The 24,738-nt window shown below is 48.0% G+C and overlaps 1 protein-coding gene across 3 annotated transcripts in view; it reads right to left on the bottom strand.

Moving 5' to 3' along the window:
* PNPLA7 (patatin like domain 7, lysophospholipase) overlaps positions 1-24,738 on the bottom strand; it is a 339,713-nt gene that overhangs the window by 224,435 nt on the left and 90,540 nt on the right. For all 3 annotated transcript variants that reach the window (XM_073558322.1, XM_073558321.1, XM_073558323.1), the window contains one exon: positions 12,873-12,960. In XM_073558322.1, coding sequence (XP_073414423.1) covers positions 12,873-12,960 — 88 coding nt within the window. The remainder of the gene's footprint in view (positions 1-12,872; positions 12,961-24,738) is intronic.

The following is a 24,738-nucleotide window of genomic DNA, read 5'->3' as shown; positions in this document are numbered from 1 at the left end:
CTGCGTGGATGGGCACATGATAGTATGCGTCTTTCAAGTCCACGACCGCCATAAAACACCCTTCAAACAGCATCTTTATTGTAGAATTAATGGACTCCATTTTAAAGGTGCGTTTAACCAAAAATTCATTAAGGAAACGTAAATTAATAATCGTTCTGAATGTTTTATCCGGCTTTTGGATTAGGAATAAGGGAGAGTAGAACCCTCTTCCTCTCTCAGACTCTGGAACCTCTATCAGAACGTTTTTCAGACACAGGTTCAAGACCTCTGCTTCTAAAGCCGCTTGCTCGAGGGGTGAAGACCTTAAGGGTGTTGGTTTAAAGGTATCCCGTGGGATTTGAGTGAACTCCAACCTGAGTCCGGTGGATATCACATTCCGCACCCAGTCACTATTGGTGACCTGTAGCCATGCTGGGAGGAAGCATGACAGTCTACCCCCCACGGGAATTGCTAATCATTGGTTCTGTCTTTTTCGCTCTCTCGACAAGCGTCTGAACATGAAGCCCGTACCTCTTCTCCTTCTATCCTCCCATCTGGGACGGTCTCTATTAGGTGAAGGGTTACGCCTTCTCCCTTGACCGAATCTCCTATTAAACGGACGTCGATAAGATGCGGACCAAAGATTTGGGAATTTTTTCTCATCATCCCCGGCCTTCTCCAGCAGTTCGTCCAGGACTGATCAGAATAGATATTCCCCCTCACATGGGATAGTACAGAGTTTCGCCCTGGACTGAATATCTCCCGGCTAGCACTTTAGCCACAGGGCTCTACGAGCCGCATTAGAGAGACCTGCTGCTCTGGCGGCCATTCTGACTGCATCAGCCGAGGCATCTGCTAGGAAGGCTGCGCCATCCTGGATTATTGGTAGGGCCCCAAGGATTGCCTGTCTAGATGTTCCTTGTTTTAACTGCGACTCTAACTGGTCCAACCAGACCATCATGGACCTGGCCGTGCAAGTTGATGCTACTGCTGGTCTTAAGGAACCGGCTGCCATCTCCCAGGTATTTTTAAGGAAGGTATCTGCCTTCCTGTCTAGAGGATCTTTAAGGGACCCCATGTCCTCAAAGGGTAGTGAGGATTTTTTCGATGCTTTCGCAATAGCTGCATCTAATTTGGGGGCCTTGTCCCAAGTATTCATTGCTGAATCGTCAAAGGGATATCTCCGCTTGAGGGCTGGTGGTAGCGACCCTCTTTTATCTGTTTTTTTCCACTCTCTGACTGATTTTACCAATTTGTCTACTCGGTCGAGCGGCAGGCAAAACTGACCAGAGTCCTCTTCTGAGGAGGAGGACGAGGGAGATGAAATATGGGAGTCCTTACTTCTCCTCCACTCTGTCGAGGAATCCGACTCCACCGGTTCCTCGCCCCTTAAACTCTCTGGTTGGGACCGGGATTTTAGGGTTTCCTTCATCTCTGCCCTTACTATATCCCTTAAACACGCCGCTACTGCGGGCGACTCCTCCGCCACTGTCTGCTGGACACAGGGGGGACATAACTTTTTGGGGCATGAGTCTGGTAACGGGCATGCACAGAGTGCGCATTCCCTGTGTTTGGTTTTACTCGTAGCTTTCTTCCCCTAGAATAGAACACAGAAGGAGGCCCCGTCACTGAGTGAACATTCACGAAGATCACTTACCAGTGCCACAATCAAGTACCGGAGAATGAGGGGGATTTTTCTCAGTCGATGCTCCTGTTCGCCTAGAGGAGCTTTTATGACTGGATTGGTCATTTCGTCCCGGACGCTCCTTACTGTCACGGGCCTCTTTCTTCTTCTGTTTGACCTGCCTAAGGTCATCCAGGGGCGGCAGTGAAGATTGTCGTTGTTGCCGCCGTTGCTGCTGCTTTTGCTGCTGCTCCTGATCGCTCTCCATTACTGCTCTCAATAATGTGGCCAAGGCAAGGCACCCATCTAGGGTCCTGCCTATATACCCCTCCTCCGGACAGCAAATTTCCTCCTGCCGCGCCCTCCCCCCTAAGGGCCCCCTCCCCAGCTGGCGCCGCTTTGGGCAGGGGAACCGGCGCTTACCGGCGTCCTCCCAATGGGCGCCGCCATCTTGGGTCCCCGCACCTGCGCAGTGGCGCCGCTGACCCGGAAGCGCCCCCAGGCTCCGCTCCCTGACGTCACCACGACTCCGACGTGACCGGAAGTCACGCGGGACGCCCGGGCGCTCCACCATGGAGCGCTCCCCGGCCCCAACGCCCTGCAGCATACTTACCGGCGGCGGCCACATATGGAGACGGACCTCCTCCGGACGCCGCTCCCTGCTGTATCCACCACCGCCGTGCCACCCATCCTGGGCCACCGTGGCGTCCTCCAGGAGCTTCGCACCAGGCCGAGGTAGGAGACCCCCTCGCTACCTATACCGGCCGGCCTGGGATCCGGTCTGTAGGATCCCGTCCCCTTAGGAACAGGAAACCAACTGATGCGTGGGAGAGGTGCCGCCCTTTTGTATCTGAAGGTTCCCTGTTCCCGATGGGCGGATCCCCTCTCTTGTGGTGCTGTCATGGGAGTCCGAATAAAATGCAAATTCCCTGCTGATGAATGAAGATCATTGCCTCTGCCATAATCTTGGTAAAAACGCGTGGAGCTGATGACACACGGAACGGCAGGACATTGAATTGGTAATGGTTGACCTGTTGACCCTGGGAAACTGCAAACCTGAGGAATTTCTTGTGGTCTAGATGAAACGGGACATGATAGTAGGCGTCCCTCAGGTCTATTGTGGCCATCACCCTGCTCTGTCCTATGAGAGGGATTGCTGACTTGACCGACTCCATTTTGAATCATCTGTACTTTACTACTTGATTCAAGGGTTTTAAATTTATGATAACTCTGTGATTCCCTGAGGGCTTTACTATTACAAACAGGCGAGGGCAGTGGCCTCTGCCTATCTCCTGTTGTGGTACTGGGGAGATCGCTCTTGCTTGTAGAAGTCCCTGTATATCTAACAGCAAGGATTTTTGGAGGTGCGCCTGCAAGGAGGGGACTCTCAGGAATTGAGGGGGATGACTCTCAAATTCCTATCTCAGTCCGTTGCAAATGGTGCGAAGAACCCAATGGTTTTAGGATATGGATTGCCATTGATCTATGAAATTCTAGCGTTGGCCCCCAAACGGAGAACAGTCATTGTTTGTCCGTGGTATTTTGCTGTTGGGGGGCAAGAATACTTCTGCCCTTAACTCCTTTTGGATAACTCCACCGGGGGTGACAAAAAGAAAACAATTTTTTAGGTTTCTTTTGCTCGGGAGCGACTTCTCTTTATCAGTGGCTTTCTTCAAGATATCGTCCAGGGTTGGGCCGAATACATAATTTCCCTGAAAGGGAATCACACAGTTTTGTTTTTGACGTACAGTCTGCTCCCCAAGATTTCAGCCACAGTGTTCTCCTGGCTGAGTTGGAGAGGACCACAGATTTTGCTGCTACCCGGACGGATTCAGCGGAAGCATCAGCTAGGAACCTTGTTGCTTTTTGTAATAGGGGAAGAGAGTCAGTGATCTCTTCCCTGGAGGTCCCCCGAGTAAGGTGATCCTCCAACGTACGCAGCCAGCGGAACAGGGACCTGGCTACACACGTAGAGGCTATATTGGCTTTAAGCAGGGTTGTGGAAGTGTCTCAGGATTTCCTTAGCAAACTCTCTATCTTCCAATCCACGGGATCTTTGAGCTGAGACGAATCTTCGAAAGGAAGAGCCGTTCTTTTAGTTACCCTGGACACCTGCACGTCCACTTTAGGGACATTCCATAAGGAGCAATTTCCATCTAAGGGAAACCGATTTCTTAATTCTGTGGGGACGCCAAGTCCCTTCTCAGGGAGGGCCCATTCTTGCATAACCAGGTTTTGGATATTTTAATGAATGGGAAACCCTTTTGGGCTTTAGGCTTCAGCCCCCAAATACCTCTTCCTGTAGAGTAATCCACTTCCTCCTCTACCAATCCCATAGTGCCCCTCACCATACTAACTAATTCTCCCATATCTTGGGAAAAGAAATAGTATTTCTTGTTATCGGATTTGGGGGTGGAAGTGGAACCATCATTTTCACAAGCATCCCGAGTTAGAGGTATCAATCTCGCCCGAGTCAGATTCCACGGGTGCCATTTTCCTTGGAGGAGGGGGCTGCGGTGTCGGGGGCTGGGAAAATGTCATCATAGAAGATTGGACTTCCTGTCTGATAAGTGTTTTCATACTGTCCAGTAGGGAGGGCTGCTCTGCATGTAAAACATCATCTGTGCAGGGCTGACAAAGTTTCTTCCTATATGCAGAGGGATGTCTGGAACCACACACACATTTGCGGCTTGGTGGTTTATCCTTTTTAAGAACAGAGAGAGAAAGGCATACCAAGTTACCTCAGGAACTACCAGGACAGATAAGGGGGACCTACCCCTCTACTTACAGTAGGGAGGGTGAACGCTGGGCTCCGCAGAAGCAGGCAGTACGGGTTTGTCACCGTCCATGGTCAGTCTGTCACAGTCACCTGTACAGATAACGGCCTTACCTGAACGCACCCAGACCAGGATTTAAATAACCAAGGTACACCAGCGTGTTCTGTGCTCCTCCTCCCCTCGGTCCACAGTGGGGGTCATCTCAAATCACCCCTAATCCTTTCCAGCCGATTCCTCAAGCTGCTCAGCGGCTGCCCCATCCGTGAGGTTGCTGGGGACTCACCCGACATCGGGTGACACCCTGTGAGGGCGGCAAGCCTCTTCCCTTCCCAGCTGTGATCTGATGGGGTCACTCGGAACTGCCGCCAGCGGTTCGATGATCACAGGCCACGCGTGCTTTACAGCCTGGAATGCAATAGGAGGTAAACCGGAAGTTCGGCGCCGGCCTTGACGTTTACTTTCGGTGCGCACACGTGGCCCTGGACACAGCCGCATGGGGGAGGAGGACGCGGGGGAGCTCCAGGAGGTCCCCGGGTGCACATCACTGCCCCGCTTTACCCCACGGAGGAGGCCCTGAGAGCCATCTGATATGGAAACGGGAGCAGCCTTCTACCGGAGGAGAGCAAAGCCCGGCATGCAGGTAATCGCTATAGTGCCTCCGGTCGCCGACCACGGCAGCACTATACAGGACCTCTTTGTGCCTCATAGGGGACAGGAAAAACACTAGTGGCGGCAGGAAGGGGAGGGACATTTAACCTCTTGTGCATTTCCTGTCCCCCATTAGGGCAGGGAGACATCCTCCGATATGGCTGTCGAGGAAGGAGACTAGAGAAATCCCTGTTTTTCCTTCGCCTCAATGGGGGACACAGGACCATGGGACATCCTAAAGCAGTCCCTGGGTGGGAAACAGCACAACAGCTGAAATCTTGTGTACCAATCAATTATTTAACTCTGGCCTACAGATGTGATAGTGCCGATTGCAGACTCCGCCTGCCATGGGCTGCATCTGCAGAGGCTTGAGAATGAATGTTGTAATGCTTAACGAACGTGTGTAGGCTGGACCAAGTTGCGGCCTTGCAAACTTGCTGTGCCGACGCCTGATGCCAAACGGCCCAGGAAGCTCCCACTGACCGAGTGGAGTGTGCCTTAATCCCTGCCAGGATAGGCTGACCTCTGACATGGCAAGCCTCTTTGATCGCAGAGCGGATCCATCTGGCTATTGAAGCTTTAGAAGCAGGTAGGCCCTTTCTATGTCCTTCCGGAAGCACAAAGAGGGAATCTGATTTTCGGAAAGACGCCGTTCGGGAAATGTATTTCCTGAGTGCCCTCACCAAATCCAAAGTGTGGAGAACTTTCTCAGTACGATGGGCCGGCGCTGGGCAGAACAAGGGCAAAACTATGTCCTCATTCAGATGAAAAGAAGAGATGACTTTAGGCAAGAAGGACGGAGACGTCCTCAACACCACCTTGTCCTGGTGGAAAACTAGAAATGGAGGCTTGCAAGACAAGACCGCCAATTCCGAGACTCACCTGATGGATGTTACTGCCACAAGAAAAGCAACGTTCCAGGAAAGAAGTGAAAGTGATGCGTCCTGCAGAGGCTCGAAGGGGGCTTCTTGCAAGGCACCTACGACTTAATTAAAGGGCCCGAGGCTTCAGTGGCATCTTGTAGGGAGGGACAAGATGCGACACTCCCTGTATGAAGGTCTTGACCTGCAATTTAGAAGCTATCCTTCGCTGAAACAAAACGGATAAGGCTGAAATTTGACATTTGAGAGAAGCCAGTGCCAGGCCTGAGTCTAATCCTTCTTGGAGAAACTCCAAAATGGAAGGGAGAGAAAACACAAGTGGGGAACATCCGCAGGTTTTGCACCAAGAGAAAAAGGCCTTCTAGATGCAATTGTAAATGCGCATGGATGGAAGCTACTTGTTGCGAGAAACTGGCCTGGGTTAGGATCCAGGATTCAATGGCCAGGCCGTTAAACTTATAACTCTTGAGTTTTGGCGGTAAATCGGCCCCTGAGAAGGGCTGGGCAGTTCGGTAACCACCAGGGAACGTCGGCGACTAGTTGCATTAGTTCAGTGTACCTCGCACGGCGTGGCCAGTCTGGTGCGACAAGGATCACCGGGATTCCTTCCGTCATGATCTTCCGGATGACCATTGGAATTAGCGGAAGCGGCGGAAAAACGTAAGGGAGGTGAAACTGATGCCACGGAAGCACCAGAGCACCTGACCCAATGGCTAATGGGTTGCGGGACCACGCTACGAAAGCGGAACTTTGGCATTTAGTCTGGAGGCCATGAGGTCTACATCCAGTGTTCCCCAGCGCTGGCAAATCTGCTGGAAAACTTCCAGATGAAGGGACCACTCTCCCGAGGCCAGACCCTGAAGGCTGAGAAAATCTGCCGTCCAATTCTCTACTCCCGGAATATGAACTGCAGAGATGACTGAATGGTTTATCTCGAGCCATCACAAAATGTGTGCTACCTCGAGCATCACCCTTCTGCTTCGTGTGCCCCCGACGATTGATGTACGCCACCGCTGTGGTATTGTCCGACTGAATCCAAATGGGACGACCTGCCAGAAGTTGATGGAATCGCTGAAGGGCTAGCCTGGTGGCCCAAATCTTGAGAATGTTGATCGGGAGACGCGATTTCTGAATGGACCAGCGTCCCTGAGCCGTGTGGTGATGGAAGATCGCTCCCCAACCTAGAAGACTGGCGTTGGTGGTCACCACCGGCCAGTGGACTGGAAGAAAGGACCTTCCCTGACCCAATGAGGACGTCGACGTCCACCACCTGAGAGACCTCCTGATCCGGGGGGACAGGCGAAACGGGCGGTCCAGAGAGGCCGGATATCTGTCCCAAGTTAACAGCAATGCCTGCTGCAGAGGACAGAAGTAATTGAGCAAACTGTGGTGCCTCGATTGTCACCACCATTTTCCCCAGGATCTGTATGCCAAACCGCAGGGAGTGGGGGTGGGAATGAGAAAGCTTCCGGGCTCCCCGGATCAATGCCGAGATCTTTTCTGGAGGGAGAATCACCAATCCTCCATATGTGTCCAGGATCATCGCCAAAATGGAGATTCGCTGGGAAGGAACTGGGGAGGACTTGCTTAGGTTTACCAGCCAACCCAAACGAGTGAGTGTCCACAGTGATGCGGACACTCTGCACAGGCCTGAAGGGATGATCCCTTGATGAGGTCTTCTAGGTAGGGCAGAATCACCACGCCCCGAGAATGCAGAATAGACATGACGGCTGCCATGACCTTGGTGAAAACTCTTGGGGCAGTGGCGAGACGGAAGAGCAAGGCAGTGAACTGAAAGTGCTAGTCTCCGATCGCGAAGCGTAGAAATCTTTGATGGCCTGAGAAGATCGGAATGTGAAGATATGCATCCTTGATGTAGATAGGCGTGAGGTATTCCCCTTTCTCCAGTGAGGTGATAACAGAACGGAGAGACTCCATGCTGAAATGAGACAAATTTGTTCAACAGTTTTAGGTCCAGGATGGGACGCATAGTTCCGTCCTTTTTTGGAACCACGAACAGGTTTGAGTAAAACCCCTTGAACTTTTCTGTGAGTGCGACAGGGAAGATGACTCCATCCTTGCGGAGTGCATATATGACCTGATAAAATGGGACTGCATGCTCCTCCGTCTTTTGAAGACGCGGCGCAAAGAAGCGTGTTGGAGGGTGAGACGCGAATTCTATTTTGTATCCGAAGGACACCAGATCTCTGACCCATTGGTCGTGAACAACCGCCAGCCAGACTTCACGAAACAAGAGTAGACGGCCGCCTACCCAGACTGTGTCCTTCGGATACTGCAATGAGTCTTTGAGCAGAGAACTTGCGGGATGAGGTACCCTTGGGTCCAGACCGCGAGGGAATGAGAGGGCTTGAATAAGTGTTGTGGATCCCTGGCCCTGCGCGGGGGGCGAAGCGAGCTAGAGGAAGCGGTCCCGGATGATCAGCTTGCAATACTGCGAAATGGCCGGAAGAGACCCTGGTGTTGGTTCCGAAAAGGCCGACTGAGTCTTTGCTGAGGGAGGATTTTGCTTTTTCCTCCAGTAGCATCAGAGATAATTTGGTCAAGTTTATCTCCGAACAAACGCCCGCTCTGGTAAAACAGGGAAGTTAAAGATATTTTGGAAGCAGAGTCTGCTCGCCACACTCAGAGCCATAGGGCTCTCGTGATAGTATTGGAGTTTGCGGCTGCAAGCGCGGCACAGTTAGCTGCATCCACGGAGGCATGTACCACATAATCCCCGGCCTGGGCAATCTGGTAATCGAAACTGACCGCCTCGGGAGGTAGGCTACTGTCTCGACTGGTCTTGGCTAGAGCCTTTGCCCAGGCCACCATAGCTCTGGCCACCCAGGTCGCGGCAAAGGGAAGGAAGAGTGCTGCTCCGGCAGCTTCAAAGACTGACTGAGCAAGATTATCGATCTGTCGAGCAGTGGGGTTTTTAATAGACCAGCCGTCAGACAAAGACAGGAGAGTTTTGGAAGTGAGACGTGATATGGATGGATCCACTGCAGGGGACTCCATCCACTCCTTTCTTAGAGTAGGGGCAAAGGGGTACCGTGCTTCCAGCGGTTTTGCCCTGTGAATCGCTTGTCCAGGCAACTTCTATGCCTCTGAACAATGTCGGTAATAATAATAATAATAAATTTTATTTTTATAGCGCCGACATATTCCGCAGCACTTTACATTTCAGAGGGGATTTGTACAGACAATAGACATTACAGCCTAACAATAATCACATACAGTAGATTATAACACATACCAAGAGGAAAGAGGGCCCTGCTCGCAAGCTTACAGTCTATGAGGAAAGAGGGAGACACGAAAGGTGGGTGGTAACAGTTACCCTGAATTGTATGGACCAGTCATAATGTTAAGTGTGTAACAGTACAGACACAGAGGGCTAATGGAGGCATAAAGCATGTGGGAACATGATGCGGGGAACCTGGTTATGGTAAAACTTTTGGCTCTGCCACACAGGGATAGATTAGGTTAATGTGTTGGGGTGGTAGGCCAGTCTGAATAAATGCGTTTTCAGGACACGCTTAAAATTGTGGGGATTGGGGACTAATCGTATTGTCCTGGGAAGTGCATTCCAAAGAATTGGTGCGGCACGTGTAAAGTCTTGGAGACGAAACTCAGGGTGGTTAGCAAAAACCCTGTGAGGATGTTTGGTCCTTTTGAAGGACACAGTGTGATCCGGGCTAGTTCCAGGCTCTTCGTCTGCTCTCAGAGAATTATTGACCGCTTCAATGCGAGAATCTAGAGACTCCTAGTACTCTAGTGAGTCCGGGTCTACGGCCACATCTGACTCATATTCTGAGTCATGTTCACTCAGGTGTAAATTTTGGCCGCGCAGATCATCCTCAATCCACCGTCCCTTTGATTGGGAGGTGGACAGGGCTCATTGGCCTCCTGACATCATCCGCTTTCTGACAGTGGTGATGCAGTGGGGCTGCATGGACGCCGTTGGGAGCCTCTGCGTATTACCTGAGGTAATCCTTTGGGGGGGGGGAGGGCAGGGCATTTTGTCCGGCTGAAGGCCTGGCTACAGAAGGGGGTACGTGGGGCGACACCCTATGTTCCCGTCTGTTGTCGGTGTGGGGAGAGCGGACCCATGAAAGGATCCGTCGACCCTAAGGAGAGCCCAGGCATGGCATTGAAGTGGTGCAGGAGGGGATACAGGGAGACGACACTCCGCGTTCCCGCCTGTTGATAACTTTGGGAGATCGGAACCTTGAAAGGCCCCGTCGCACCTTCAATCCATAGGAAAAAAGTAAAAAGTAAAAATTAAATAATAACATCAGGGTCTGAAGCCAGACCCTAGTGCCTCCTACAGACACTAAGCAAGAACTGGTTCAGGATAGAGCCAGAAGAGGGTGTATACTGTGCAGGAGGGGTTAATTTCTCTGTGTATTTGCTTAGTGTCCTTCGAGTGGCAGCAGCATAACACCCATGATCCTGTGTCCCCCTACGAGGCTAAGGAGAAATATTGATTTCAGAACTCTTCCCGAGTTAAAACATTAGTATTGCGACTTCTAAATAATTAGGAGCACATGAACTTGTTTTATCTGCATTATTTGAGGTCTGAAAGCATTGTTTTGTTTTTTTAATTTTGACCATTTTTCTTTATCAGAAAAAAAAACAATTTATTGCTTGGAAATTCAGTGACATGTTGTCAGAAGTTTATAGACTAAAAGAAAAATTTACATTTTACTCAAAAATATACCTATAAAGAGAAATATCAGACAAACCTGAACATTTGAAAGTGGTCTCTTAATTTTTGCCAGAGCAGGCTGGCTGTGTGTATTTATATTATATACACTGTGTATGTATATTTTATATATATATATATATATATATATATATATATATATATATATATATATATATATATATATATATATATACATACATACAGTGGGGAAAAAAAGTATTTAGTCAGTCAGCAATAGTGCAAGTTCCACCACTTAAAAAGATGAGGGGCGTCTGTAATTTACATCATAGGTAGACCTCAACTATGGGAGACAAACTGAGAAAAAAAAATCCAGAAAATCACATTGTCTGTTTTTTGTTTCATTTTATTTGCATATTATGGTGGAAAATAAGTATTTGGTCAGAAACAAAATTTCATCTCAATACTTTGTGATATATCCTTTGTTGGCAATGACAGAGGTCAAACGTTTTCTGTAAGTCTTCACAAGGTTGCCACACACTGTTGTTGGTATGTTGGCCCATTCCTCCATGCAGATCTCCTCTAGAGCAGTGATGTTTTTGGCTTTTCGCTTGGCAACACGGACTTTCAACTCCCTCCAAAGGTTTTCTATAGGGTTGAGATCTGGAGACTGGCTAGGCCACTCCAGGACCTTGAAATGCTTCTTACGAAGCCACTCCTTCGTTGCCCTGGCGGTGTGCTTTGGATCATTGTCATGTTGAAAGACCCAGCCACATTTCATCATCAATGCCCTTGCTGATGGAAGGAGGTTTGCACTCAAAATTTCACGATACATGGCCCCATTCATTCTTTCATGTACCCGGATCAGTCGTCCTGGCCCCTTTGCAGAGAAACAGCCCCAAAGCATGATGTTTCCACCACCATGCTTTACAGTAGGTATGGTGTTTGATGGATGCAACTCAGTATTCTTTTTCCTCCAAACACGACAAGTTGTGTTTCTACCAAACAGTTCCAGTTTGGTTTCATCAGACCATAGGACATTCTCCCAAAACTCCTCTGGATCATCCAAATGCTCTCTAGCAAACTTCAGACGGGCCTGGACATGTACAGGCTTAAGCAGTGGGACACGTCTGGCACTGCAGGATCTGAGTCCATGGTGGCGTAGTGTGTTACTTATGGTAGGCCTTGTTACATTGGTCCCAGCTCTCTGCAGTTCATTCACTAGGTCCCCCCGCGTGGTTCTGGGATTTTTGTTCACCGTTCTTGTGATCATTCTGACCCCACGGGGTGGGATTTTGCGTGGAGCACCAGATCGAGGGAGATTATCAGTGGTCTTGTATGTCTTCCATTTTCTAATTATTGCTCCCACAGTTGATTTCTTCACTCCAAGCTGGTTGGCTATTGCAGATTCAGTCTTCCCAGCCTGGTGCAGGGCTACAATTTTGTTTCTGGTGTCCTTTGACAGCTCTTTGGTCTTCACCATAGTGGAGTTTGGAGTCAGACTGTTTTAGGGTGTGCACAGGTGTCTTTTTATACTGATAACAAGTTTAAACAGGTGCCATTACTACAGGTAATGAGTGGAGGAAAGAGGAGACTCTTAAAGAAGAAGTTACAGGTCTGTGAGAGCCAGAAATCTTGATTGCTTGTTTCTGACCAAATACTTATTTTCCACCATAATATGCAAATAAAATGAAAAAAAACAGACAATGTGATTTTCTGGATTTTTTTTTCTCAGTTTGTCTCCCATAGTTGAGGTCTACCTATGATGTAAATTACAGACGCCTCTCATCTTTTTAAGTGGTGGAACTTGCACTATTGCTGACTGACTAAATACTTTTTTTCCCCACTGTACATATACACATACATACATATACACATACTCACACATATACATTGATGTGGGGAACATGGTAAATAAAAAAAAAAAAAAAAAACACAATTGTGGAATTGCACTTTTTTGGGGGCTATCTTGATGGAAATATAATTAAAAAAAAAAAATTAACAAACACCTAATAGTTACGGCTCTTGGAACAAGAGAAGAAAAAAACGGAAAATGGCCATAGCGTGAAAGGGTTAATGTATATACTGGTAGCAAGGAGCACTTAACTGTAGATATGCCATCATTATCTGATTGGTGGGGGTCCAACCATTAAAATCTCAGGACTTAGAACATAATGGTTAGTCATTCTGGACTACACTTCAAATGACCAATGACATTTTGTGCATAGGGTTTTCAAGAAATAAAAGGAGCACCAATATTTGTGTATTTCAAGTAATAAAAGAAAACACACACTTACTAGACTGTCGAAATTTCTTGTACACAATAAATACAACAATCCCAATAAGGGAAAGGGCAACAACAGCTCCGATTAGGATCCCAGTCAGCTGAAAAAAAAAAAAAAGAGGAAAAGTTAAGATGCGAGACACCCTCTGCAAGGATTAAAGCTGCCTACGCCCTTGGCTCAGCTCAATGGCTATTTCCTGCAGACCACCCTTAAAACACAGCAAACAGAGGCTCACATGGGAAAGGGGAACAAGCCGCTGCCAGGCACCTACAGCTTGTCTCATAGGAACAAAGCTCCCCGCCCCCGACATCTGAAGGGTCAGAACATTAATAGACTTTCATCTAATGTGTATGGGTAGCTTTACATGCAAACACATCTAAAGTGGCTGCAATGATCTGTAATTTGGAAATTGTTTGCACAATTGCTAATATTATTTAGGCTTCACTTATTTATCATCAGCTAATTACACCACATTTTACAAGGCTGGTAAAGTTTAGAGCAACATTTTATTAATAAAAAAAAAACAAAAACGGAAGAGCAGGTGCTCACCATATGGTCAGTATCTAAAAACACACTGGGAAGATAATGAACGGGTGCCAGTCCCCCTGGTGTAGCACAGCCAGTACAAAGATTTGCAGTAGAAGAAGAGAACAGCACATCCATCCAATCGATAAAAGGAAAAATCTTTTATTGGTGAATCATTAATAACAGAAGGATTCACTTTACAAGATAAAACCTGATGCGTTTCTGGCATAGAAAACGCCCTTAGGCAGGTGTCAGACTTGCGAGAAACTCGGACGAGTCTCACACGTCAATACCCGGCACTTGGATCGGAGCGTTCAGCTGCATAGAAATACATGGAGCTGAACGCTCCAATCTGAGTGCCGGCGGCAGTGCGGGGTATTGACGTGCGAGACTCGTCCGAGTTTCTCACAAGTCTGACTCCGACCTTAATCACAGCATATGCCAAGAATCATGGGACTCTGGATTTAAAAGGGTTGTACACTACTAGGACAACACCCTTCTTAAACTAATTGTTCGGCCCTGATAAGATAAATAAATCTATACTCTTCTCCCGTGCTAGCTCCATTCCAGCGGTGTCGGCACTCGCGGTCCTGGGGGTGTAATGCGGTAAAATGGCACGTGATGCCCAGGGCCGAAACAGCGCTGACATTCTCCCTGCCTGACAAACTGAACATGAAGAGAAAGTATGGGCTGCAGCTGATCTCGGACTTAGGCCTGTTTCACACTTCAGCTTTTTGTGTCAGTAAAAATCCGCCAAAATGGCGGAAAGCGGATCCGTTGCTAAACTGATGTGAACGGATGACAGCGGACCGTTTTTTTTTATGGATCCGATGAATTAAGAATTTTAAAGGAACCATAGCGAGAGAGAGAGAGAGAGAGAGAGAGAGAGAGAGAGAGAGAGAGATTTTTTCCAGCCGCCAGAACAGACTCTAGGGTTAAATTTCAGGCTGAGTGAAGTCTTTTGGGCATGCGCAGTGTGAAGTGCTGCCGCCCGAAAAAACGTTACATGCTCCGTTCGGGCATGTCGGCGGACATCAAAATTTTTGCGGATCCGCAAAAAAACGGATCCAACGGATGGCCATCCGTCAAGATCCGCCGGTAATGCAACTCAATGGAGAAAAAAACGGATCCGCCAAGAAAAATGGCGGATCCGTTTTTTTGCATAACGGCGGATCTTGACTGATGGCCAAAAACTGATGTGTGAAACAGGCCTAAGTCTTCATGATAATTTTGACAGTAGGCGGAGACAGTGATGCCAGTGCCAATTCGGTGTCTGACATCACATGTCATTTCACCACATCACAGCCACGGGATCGCAAGTGCCAACACCGCTGGAATGGAGCTGTCACGGGGAGTATAGGTTGATTTATTTTATCAGGGCCAAAGTTTAATTTTAATAAAGGGTTGTACTAGTAGTTGACAACCCCTTTGCGTTAATGAAGCAATCCCGACAAACTGATCTGTAGAGAAACTACAGCGTATAAAAGCCAGTATGTCACGGTTCCACCCCTCAGGGTGTCTGGGATGCAGTTACTAACAGCTCGGCTGTCCAATCCGGTACAGGGGCGTGTTGAAGCTGTCAGTACTTTGATGGACAGCATGGCCATCCAGTCTGGTGCTGAGCTGTCAGTGTGTTGATTAACAACTCGACTAGCCAATCTGTGACTGGGAGGCGTCGGTAGTCTCCAGGTGTTCATTATCCTGGGTAATTGCAATGCCTACTTAACTAAGCAGCTTGTCCCAAACCACTGCCAGACGTACATTTATCTTGTGAGGTTTGTGCTCTGTGCCTTGTGTTCTGTTTGCTTGATCTGTTGCCTGACTTTGGAGTTCATTCTGACCATCCGCCTGTTTAACCCCTTCAGTTCTGATCGGTTAACCTCCCGATACTATGACTTCGGAACGTTACCTGACTACGCTTTTGTCTCTTCCTTCTGTTTATGAGGTACCCTCCTGGCTTCTGTCCTTGGACTCCTTGACCACTCCGACTCACGGCTTGGCTGTGAAAAGTGACTAGCGTCACAATCCGTAGGGTCGCTACGTTTTTCTTTTTCCCAGGAGCAACCTGTTCACACACTTTGTGACCAGGTGGCAAATTTGATGCAGATGACTCAGGATCTGGCGAAGTATTGCCAGAGTATGGAGTCTTCGCAAAATCAGTTGCAAGGCCAGATAAATAACTTGATGACCTCCCATAGACCCCCACTGCCGGCAGTGGCTGTGATGGCAGTACCCTCTGATGAACAGTTGGTCTCTCCCAAACCTGTTAATCCCTCCCTGATAAATTTTCAGGAGAGAAAGACCAGTTTAGGGTATTCAGGGAGAGCTGCAAGATATTTTTTTTACCCTGCGCCCCCAGGCGTCAGGGGAGGAGTTCCAGCGGGTGGGAATAATCATGTCCTTACAGCGAGGGGGTCCAAAGACCTGGGCATTTTCTTTATCCCCACAAGCCTCAGAACGGTTTTCCTTTGATGCCTTTTTTGACAGTGTAAGTTTGATATATGATGAACCCGACAGAATCCAGGTCGCAGAGGCTAAGATCATGAACCTGACACAGGAAGGGGGGTTGCACAGCTGAGATCTACTGTACTGAGTTCCGGCAGTGGTCCACAGACGTTCTATGGAATGATGCTGCTCTCAGGTGTCAGTTCCAAAGAGGCCTTTCTGAGACACTCAAGGATTCTCTGGTCCTCCATGATGCCCCTTGATCTCTGGTGGAGGCAATGACTCAGGCCATACAAATGGACGGCAGAATCTGTGAGAGACATGGTTAACAGCAGTCCGCATGTACTACTCCCCAGGAGCAGGTCCATTTACCCAAGGTTAGAGTCGCCAGTCTTTGAGTTGCGGAGAGAAGACGGAGACAAGATCTTGGACTTTGTTTATACTGTGGTCTCTCTGGAAATTCTCTTAAGAATTGCCCAACTCATCCTCAAGCTATGAAACCATCGCCTGAGTCTGGGTGACGGCCGAGGAGGTCACCCAGACTCCCAAGTACCTTTTTCTTCCTCTGAAATTCAATGATTTCCTTCAAGAACCAGGTGTTATACATTGGCGTTCATTGACTGTGGGTCTGCTGCAAACTTTATTTATTTGGGACTGGTTCTGAAGATAGGCTTAGGGACAGTTAGATTGGAAAGACCCATTCAAGTCACCGCCATTGACAAGACACCGTTAGCTCACAATGTGTTTCAGAGAGCAACAGTGGATTTAACTCTCCAAGTGGGAACACTCTATTCAGAATTCATCTCCTGTTTTGTGTTGGATAATTTACCTGCTGGATTGGTACTGGGGTTTCCATGGCTGCAGATTCACAATCCAGTTATTGATTGGTGTCAGAAGGAGATTGTGAATAGGGTCACTTATTGGGGGGTTTCCACTGTTTAGGTACATCAGGGGCTCTCCAAACGCGACATGGCGTCCGCTCTCGATTCCATCTAATTTTACGCTCAAAACCTCAAATGGCGCTCCTTTCCTTCCGAGCCCTGCCGTGCACCTAAAGAGTGGAATTCCTCCACATATGGGGTATCGGTGCACTCAGGAGAGATAGCACAAGAAATATTGTGATTCATTTTCTCCTGATACCCTTGACAAAATAAAAAAAAATGTGTCCGAAGTAAAATTTTTGTGAAAAAAAGTTAAATGTTCATTTTTTGCTTCCACATTACTTCAATTCTTGTGAAGCACCTGAAGAGTTAATAAACTTTCTGAACATTGTTTTGTGAACCTTGAGGGGTGCAGTTTTTAGAATGTTATCACTTTTGCGTATTTTCTGTCATATTGACACCTCATAGTGACTTCAAATTTGAGGTGGTCCTTAAAAAAAATGGTTTTGAAAAATTTTGTTGAAAAAATGAGAAATTGCTGGTCAAATTTTAACCCTTATAACTTACTAACAAAAAAAAAAAAAATTTGTTTCCAAAACTGTGCTGATGTAAAGTAGACATATGGGGAAATGTTATTTATGCCACACGGCTTAAAAATTGCAAAATATTTGAAATTTTTGCCATATTTCCATTTTTTTTTCATAAATAAATGCAAGTTATATCGAAGAAATTTTACCACTAACATGAAGTACAATAATGTCATGAAAAAAATCTCAAAATCAGTGGGATCCGTTGAAGCGTTCCAGATTTATAACCACAAAGTGACAGTGGTCAGATTTCAAAATTAAGGCCTGGTAATTAATCTACAAATTGGCTTGGTCCTTAACCCCTTTACCCTGAAGGGTGGTTTGCATGTTAATGACCAGGCCAATTTTTACAATTCTGACCCCTGTCCATTCATGAGGTAACAACTCTGGAACGCTTTGATGGATCCCGGTGATTCTGACATTGTTTTCTAATGACATATTGTACTTCATGATAGTGGTAAAATTTATTTGATATGACTTGCGTTTATGTGTGGAAAAAAAAACGGAAATTTGGTGAAAATTTTGCAATTTCCCAACTTTGAATTTTCTAAAACATAGAAATACTGTATGTCACACAAAATAGTTAATAACTAACATTTTCCACATGTCTACTTTACATCAGCATACATTTTGGAACAAATCTTTTTTGCTAGGAAGTTATAAGAGTTAAAAGTTGTAATTGTTAAAAGTTGACCAGCGATATCTCAATTTTACACCTTTTTTTTCAGGGACCACATCACATTTAAAGTCACTTTGAGGGGGTCTATATGATAGAAAATACCCAAAAGTGACATTCTAAAAACTGCACCCCTTAAGGTGCTCAAAACCACATTCAAGAAGATTATTGAATGTGAGGGAAGAACTTGTGTCCCCAGTGGCGTCCTTAATAATCTGGTCCAGCAGGGAGCCGAATAGACGAGATCCCTGAAAAGGCAAACTGGTAAGAGACTTCTTTGAAGATAAGTCTGCTTGCCAGGCCTTAAGCCAGACAGTCTGGCGAATAGCCACAATATTGCTAGACACTTGAGCTGCGCAAGAAGCGGCGTCCAGGGAGGCCGAGACCAGGTACTTTCCTGCATGCGAAATCTGGTCGGCGAGATCCACCAAATCATCTGGATGAGCTCCAGCAGGAATGCCATGACGGAGTTGTTTGGCCCACTTGGCAATGGCCATCGAGACCCAAGTGGAAGCGGCAGCTTCGAAAGCTGATTTTGCAAAGGATTCTATGACCCTGTCATTGGAATCCTTGAGGGACGCTCCATTAGCAAGTGGGAGTACCGTGCTGGTGGACAGTCTGGACACTGGCAGGTACAAGGTAGGAGCTGTCCAATTAGCTGTGAACTCAGGAGAAATGGGATATAAGACTCCGTGGCGCTTTCCTCTTTGAAAGCGTCTGGTCGGGTTCTCCCTTTCCCTGGAAAGTATCTCCTCAAATTCTCAATGGAGGCGAAAACCTTGGAAGATGGTTTTGACAGTCTAAAGGAAACCGCCTGATCTGCGGGTTCCGTAGAGGTGTTCTTGATGTTAAAGGTCTGGTTGACCGCCACAATGAGGCTCTGAACCAAATCTCTCATGTTAGAGGTTTGGATCGAATCCAGATCCAATTCATCCTCTAATGGCGCGTCTGAGAACATCTCGCCTGAATCGGGAGAGGAAGATCGGGGAGAGGCAGACCAGTGGGAAGGCCCAGAGGGCAAGATGGAGAGGGAAGAGGCCCTAGAAAGGCGCTCCTGTCTGGATCTCTTGAGGCCCGTGTTAGAAGGGCTTGACAGTGATTCCTGTGACCCAGTAGCAGCTGGGGGCATAGGAGGGGTCAACCTGTCAAGTATGGACACCAGAGTCTGTGACACTCTGGTGAGGTCCGCCACAGACTGCGACAGAGAGGCAACCCAGCCTGGAATAAGGACTTCGATGTCGCCTGGGACAGAAAGGAGCTCCTGGGCGGTGGGTACAGTAGGGTTGCTGCAGCTCTGACAGAGGGGAGAGGACTGACCCGAAGGAAGCTTGCACTTACACTAAGAACACACAAAATGAGTGACCAGCGCAGAAGAAGAGGAGGAAGAGGTAGGATGTCGAGAGCGCTCTCCTTTAGGCATGATGAGACAGACCCACTAACAGGTGGTAGAAGGTTAAGGGACAGGAAGGCGCAGAGGAAAGTGTCAGGTTGCAGAGCAGCTACTCAAAGTCTATGCAGGCTGACGACAGAGCAGGCCGATGCAAGTCCCCGCAGATACCAGGCGGCTTGCGACAGTCTGAGGTGCCAGTGAAAAAGGCACGCAGCAGGAGGAAAGAGCGCGCTTTCTCCGGATATACTAGCTTTCAGGGACCCAGAGGAAGAGGCGGAGCCAGCCGCTATGTCCGGGAGTAGTAAGATGGCGGCGGTCAGCACTTACACAGTGGCCGAGGGAGTGGGCGGAGCTAACTGCTGGGGCGGAAGAGACAAGACGGGAGGGAGAAAAGCCCGCCCAGATGCAGGAGAAATAAGGGGGCGAAGCCAACGCAGAGCACTAGGCCCAAAAAGCCGGGGGCCTAGATTTATTCTCCTGATCGCCGGAAGGAGGCGCAAGGTCCCAAGAAAGCGCCAAAAAAGGTAGCCCAGCACCCTATCTAGCTAGAACTTAAGAAATAAAAGGTCCCAGACATTAAAAACGCCCCAGCGCCAAAAAAGGGCCACAATAAAGGAGAAACTTTTTCCTCTTTTTTTTTTTTTTCTTCCTTTCTTCTTTTCCTTCATTCATTTTCCTTCTTCATCCTTCCTTCTTTTTGGGAACCTGGTGGAGAGGGGAGAAAAATACCTCTCTTTCCGAAGATGTAAGCCGTCTGAACTTGCTGCATTGTGAGATGTCGTACCTCTCTACCCGGAGATGTAAGACGTCCGAACCTGCTGCATTGTGGGACGTCTTCGCCTCCGATTACCGACAGGCTCTGGTGGGCGAGGAGAAGGGTGGCAAGGACTGGATCCGGGTCGCCTAAACACGCTTCTGTGTTAGGGGCTCTTGGTCCTGCCGGGAAGACATATGAGTATACGGGGTGGCAGTACACGCTGTACTCATAGTCTCTTTGTGGGAGTACAGTTGTGACTATTCACACTGTATCCCTCCGGGTATGTGAAAAGAAACGACGCAAACTGAGGTAGATATGGGTCTAAAGAAAGACCCGTGTCCACCTCCTACTGACACTAAGCTAAACTGAGTAGCCTAGTGCCAGTCGGTGGGGTGTACACTGCAGAGAAGGAGCTAAATTTTTCTGTGCATAGTGTCAACCTAGTGGCAGCAGCATACACCCATGGTTCCTGTGTCGCCAAAATGAAGCGTTAGAGAACATTTTTTTTATTTAATTCTTGTTTTTACACTGTGTCCCACTATAGGACACTCATTTTGTGCAGGCTGATCGCTTCTATAGCATTCTATAACACTGATGTGAGAGACTTCCTAGGCATCACTGTGCATGACAGGAAGTCTCTCAGCAGTGGATCTCCATGGCAGCGATCAGGACCCCGCATTATGCCACGGGGTCTCTGATCTAAAGGCCCTTCTGCCTGCTCCCGGAACGCTGCGATCGTGTTTGATCGCAAAGTGCAGGGGTTAAAGTGACCGCTCCTGGCACTTAATGCCGAGTGTCAGCTTTGATAATCAGCCAACACCCGGCCACGATCAGCGGTGTTCCCCCCGTGAGCACGACTGATCGCATATGATATACTATTCAGTCCATGGGAATTAAGTCCCAGGGCACATGGACGGAATAGTACGTCATATGGCAGAAAGGGGTTAAGGCAAGAAACACAATAAATAAGAGAAAATTGTGTATAATTCATGCCATAGGGAAATTTTAAATTGAGGATTAACCCTTTAACTCCCGAAGCTTTTTTCAGTTTTGCGTTTTCGTTTTTTGTTCCCTCCTTCCCAGAGCCATAACTTTTTTATTTTTCCGTCAATATGGCATGTGACGGCTTACTTCTTGCAGGACGAGTTGTACTTTTGAATGACACCATTGGTTTTACCATGTTGTGTACTAGAAAATTTGGGGAAAAAAATTCAATTGCGGTGAAATTGCAAAAAAAAAAAAAAAAGCAATCCCACACTTTTTTTGGCGTTTTTACTAGGATCAACAAATGCTAAAACTGACCTGCCATTATGATTCTACAGGACATTACGCATTTATTGACATCAACATGTCTAGGTTCTTGTTTATTTAAGTGGTGAAAAAAATTCCAAAGTTTGTATAAAAAAAAAAAAAAAAAATTAAAATTTGCTCCATATTCCGAAACCCGTAGCATTACCATTTTGGTGCATACACGATCTTTTGATCACCCATTATTGCATTTTAATGCAATGTTGCGGTGACCAAAAAAACTGGTTTGAACTTTTATTTTTTTTATATATTGTGGTGCAGTGACCGCTGTGTCCTCTAGGAGGCGCTGTGTGGGTGTCCCAGGACAGCAGTATAAGCATTTCCATTACCCTGATAGGTGTAGGATACTGAAAGATCATAATGATCAGCAGAGGTACTGCTGAGTAGTACGTTCCGTTACAAAGTGTCAGGGAAGCCTGTGTGTGGCTGTGTGTGCAATAGGACCTTGTCTGAGGTCAAAGTCATGTGATCACCTGTGGGTGTGGTTACGGACCATATAAGGTACCTGAGGTCTGGTCACAGGGGGTGAATGCTGGGACCTGATTGGTCCAGTTTGGAAGGTCCCGTGAGGAGAAGGATCTCCTCACTAACAGCACGGCTGGACGCTGTGTGTAATGGCGGTGTGTGCCTGTTAGTTCCCTGGAGGGAATGAACGTGCAGCATGGTGAAACAGCACGAGGCAACCCTGACGTGGGTGAGATAACTTGGTGGCTAGAAAGCCTGCGCATTTAACAGTGTATATCTTGTGTGATGCAAAGATAACAGAGCTGAACTCTGTAAGGGACGCAATGCTGGCTACATGCTGTTTTCTGTTGCTGTGATGGTTTATGAAGCTGAAATAAACCACATGGATTATACTGCTTTATCAAAACCCGTGCCGGATGTGACTTATTCGCTGCCAAGCGAGTGTCCCCTAACCCTGGACAGCGCTACCTCACAAAATATATATATATATATATATATATATATATATATATCTATCTCTATCTCTATCTCTATCTCTTTTTTTTTTTTACTTTTGGCATGCTTCAATAGTCTCCATAGGAAGCTAGAAGCTACCACAACCCGATCGGCTCTGCTACATAGAGGCGATGGTCAGATCGCCTCTGCGTAGAATTGCTGACTTGCTATGAGCGCCGACGACTGGGCGGCGCTCACAGCAATCCGGCACTGACAACCATAGAGGTCTCCAGGTGACCCGTGTGCGTATTTCCGGCGTGATTGCTGGAAGCGCTTGTTAAATGCCGCTGTCAAAGTTTGACAGCGGTATTCAACTGGTTAATAGCTGCAGGTGGATCGCGATTCAACCCGCAGCTATTGCGGGCACATGTCAGCTGTTCAAAACAGTCGACATGTCCCGGGAAAGATTTGGTTTCACCGCCGGAGCCCACATCAAAGGGAGGGAGTCCAACATTGGCGTAAATATACGCCCGATGTCAGAAAGGGGTTAACATAAAACAATGCGTTGCCTAGAGCCAGTTGTTTTTGCTAACCCCTCTCCCCCCCTTGTAGAATGTGACACCTTTTCAATAGAATAGTATTGAAAAAGAGAAATGTCTCCTTTACGTGCGGTAACACATGGATTTTTGTGAGTACTCACCGTAAAATCCTTTTCTCCGAGACGCTCATTGGGGGACACAGATGGGTGTATGCTTCTGCCGCTAGGAGGCTGACACTAAGTGAAAAAAAAAGGTTAGCTCCTCCTCCGCAGTATACACCCTCGCCCCTATTGCGGGTGGAAATCAGTTTGGTGCCAAAGCAGTAGGAGGACATAAAATCAGCCTTAATACAGGTACAACATGTCCAAAGGAAAACACCACCCTTATATCAAATAAGTAAACAAATATTCATTTAAACAAGAGCCAACTGGCTAATTGGGGGACACAGCACCCACCCTATGAGCATCTCGGAGAAAAGGATTTTACGGTGAGTATTCACAAAAATCCATGTTCCTCCTTCGTCTCATTGGGGGACACAGATACTGTGGGACGTCCTAAAGCAGTTCCTGGGTGGGAGATTGACTCACCGATCCAAGCTACATGCACCTCCTGTTTAAAGGTGCGCCACCGTTGCTTGGAGACTCCTTCTACCCAGGCTTGCATCCGCCGAGGCCTGAGTATGGATATTATGTTTGGCAAATGTGTGCAGGCTGGACCAGGTTGCTGTCTTGCAAACCTGTTCTGTCGAAGCCTGGTGCCGAAGCGCCCAAGAGGCGCCCACAGACCGGGTAGAGTGCGCTCTGATCCCTGCTGGAATCGGCGTGCCTCTAATGCAGTAGGACTCCTGAATAGTCAAATGAATCCATCTGGCTATGGTAGACTTTGAGGCAGCGAGTCCCTTCCTGCGTTCTTCAGGGAGCACGAACAGCGTGTCCGTCTGAGGAAAGGGTGCCGTCCGTGACACGTACCTCCGGAGGGCTCTTACCAGGTCTAACGTGTGAAGAGCCTTCTTCCACACGGTGCACCGGTGCTGGACAAAATGAAGGCAAAGCAACATCTTCATTGATGTGACAAAGAGGACACGACCTTCGGCAGAAAAGGAGGGGCTGGTCTGAGGACCACCTTATACCTATGGAAAGTGAGGAACGGAGCTCGGCAGGATAGAGCCGCCAGCTCTGAAAACCGCCTGATGGAAGTGATGGCCACTAGGGGAACAACTTTCCAGGAAAGGTACCTCAAAGCGATATCCTGAATCAGTTTCAATGGAGCTTCCTGCAGAACACTTAGGACCATGTTAGGAACCCAGGCGTCCATCGGCGTAATATAGGGAGGTATCAAGTGGGACACTCCCCGGATGAAAAGTTTTCACCTGCAAATTGGTAGCAACCCTGCACTGGAACAGGACGGATAAGGCCGACATTTGTCTCCTGCGGAAACCTGGAGCAAAGCCCGAGTCTAATGCTCTACCGACTGAGCTATCCGGGCTCTCTGAGCCCGACTGGAGAAAAACCAAGATGTTGGAGATCGAGAATCTTAGCGGAGAAACACCGCGGCCTCGACATCAAGCAAAGAACACCTTCCAGGTGTGGTGGTAAATTCATGCTGAAGCAGGCCTCCGGGCGCTAATCGTTGTAGAGACCACCTTGCTCCCGAACCCTGCCTGGGTTAGAATCCAAGATTCAACGGCCCTGCCGTCAAACACAGGGTCCCTGAGTTCGGGTGGCAAATTAGCCTTTGAGACGGTAGATCTGGGCGCTCTAGCAGGCGCCCAGGAACATCGGCGAGCAGCTGCCTTAGATCTGCGTACCACGCTCGACGGGGCCAGCAGAAATCGCCAGCCCCCCTTCCGTCTTGATCCCTTTGCCGACTC

The sequence above is a fragment of the Dendrobates tinctorius genome, unplaced genomic scaffold (assembly GCF_039654945.1).
Source record: "Dendrobates tinctorius isolate UK_male_01 unplaced genomic scaffold, ASM3965494v1 ptg000013l, whole genome shotgun sequence".
In the NCBI taxonomy this organism is placed as follows: domain Eukaryota; kingdom Metazoa; phylum Chordata; class Amphibia; order Anura; family Dendrobatidae; genus Dendrobates; species Dendrobates tinctorius.
Note: the sequence above shows the minus strand (reverse complement) of the source record. Positions and strands in the feature narration are given on the sequence as shown.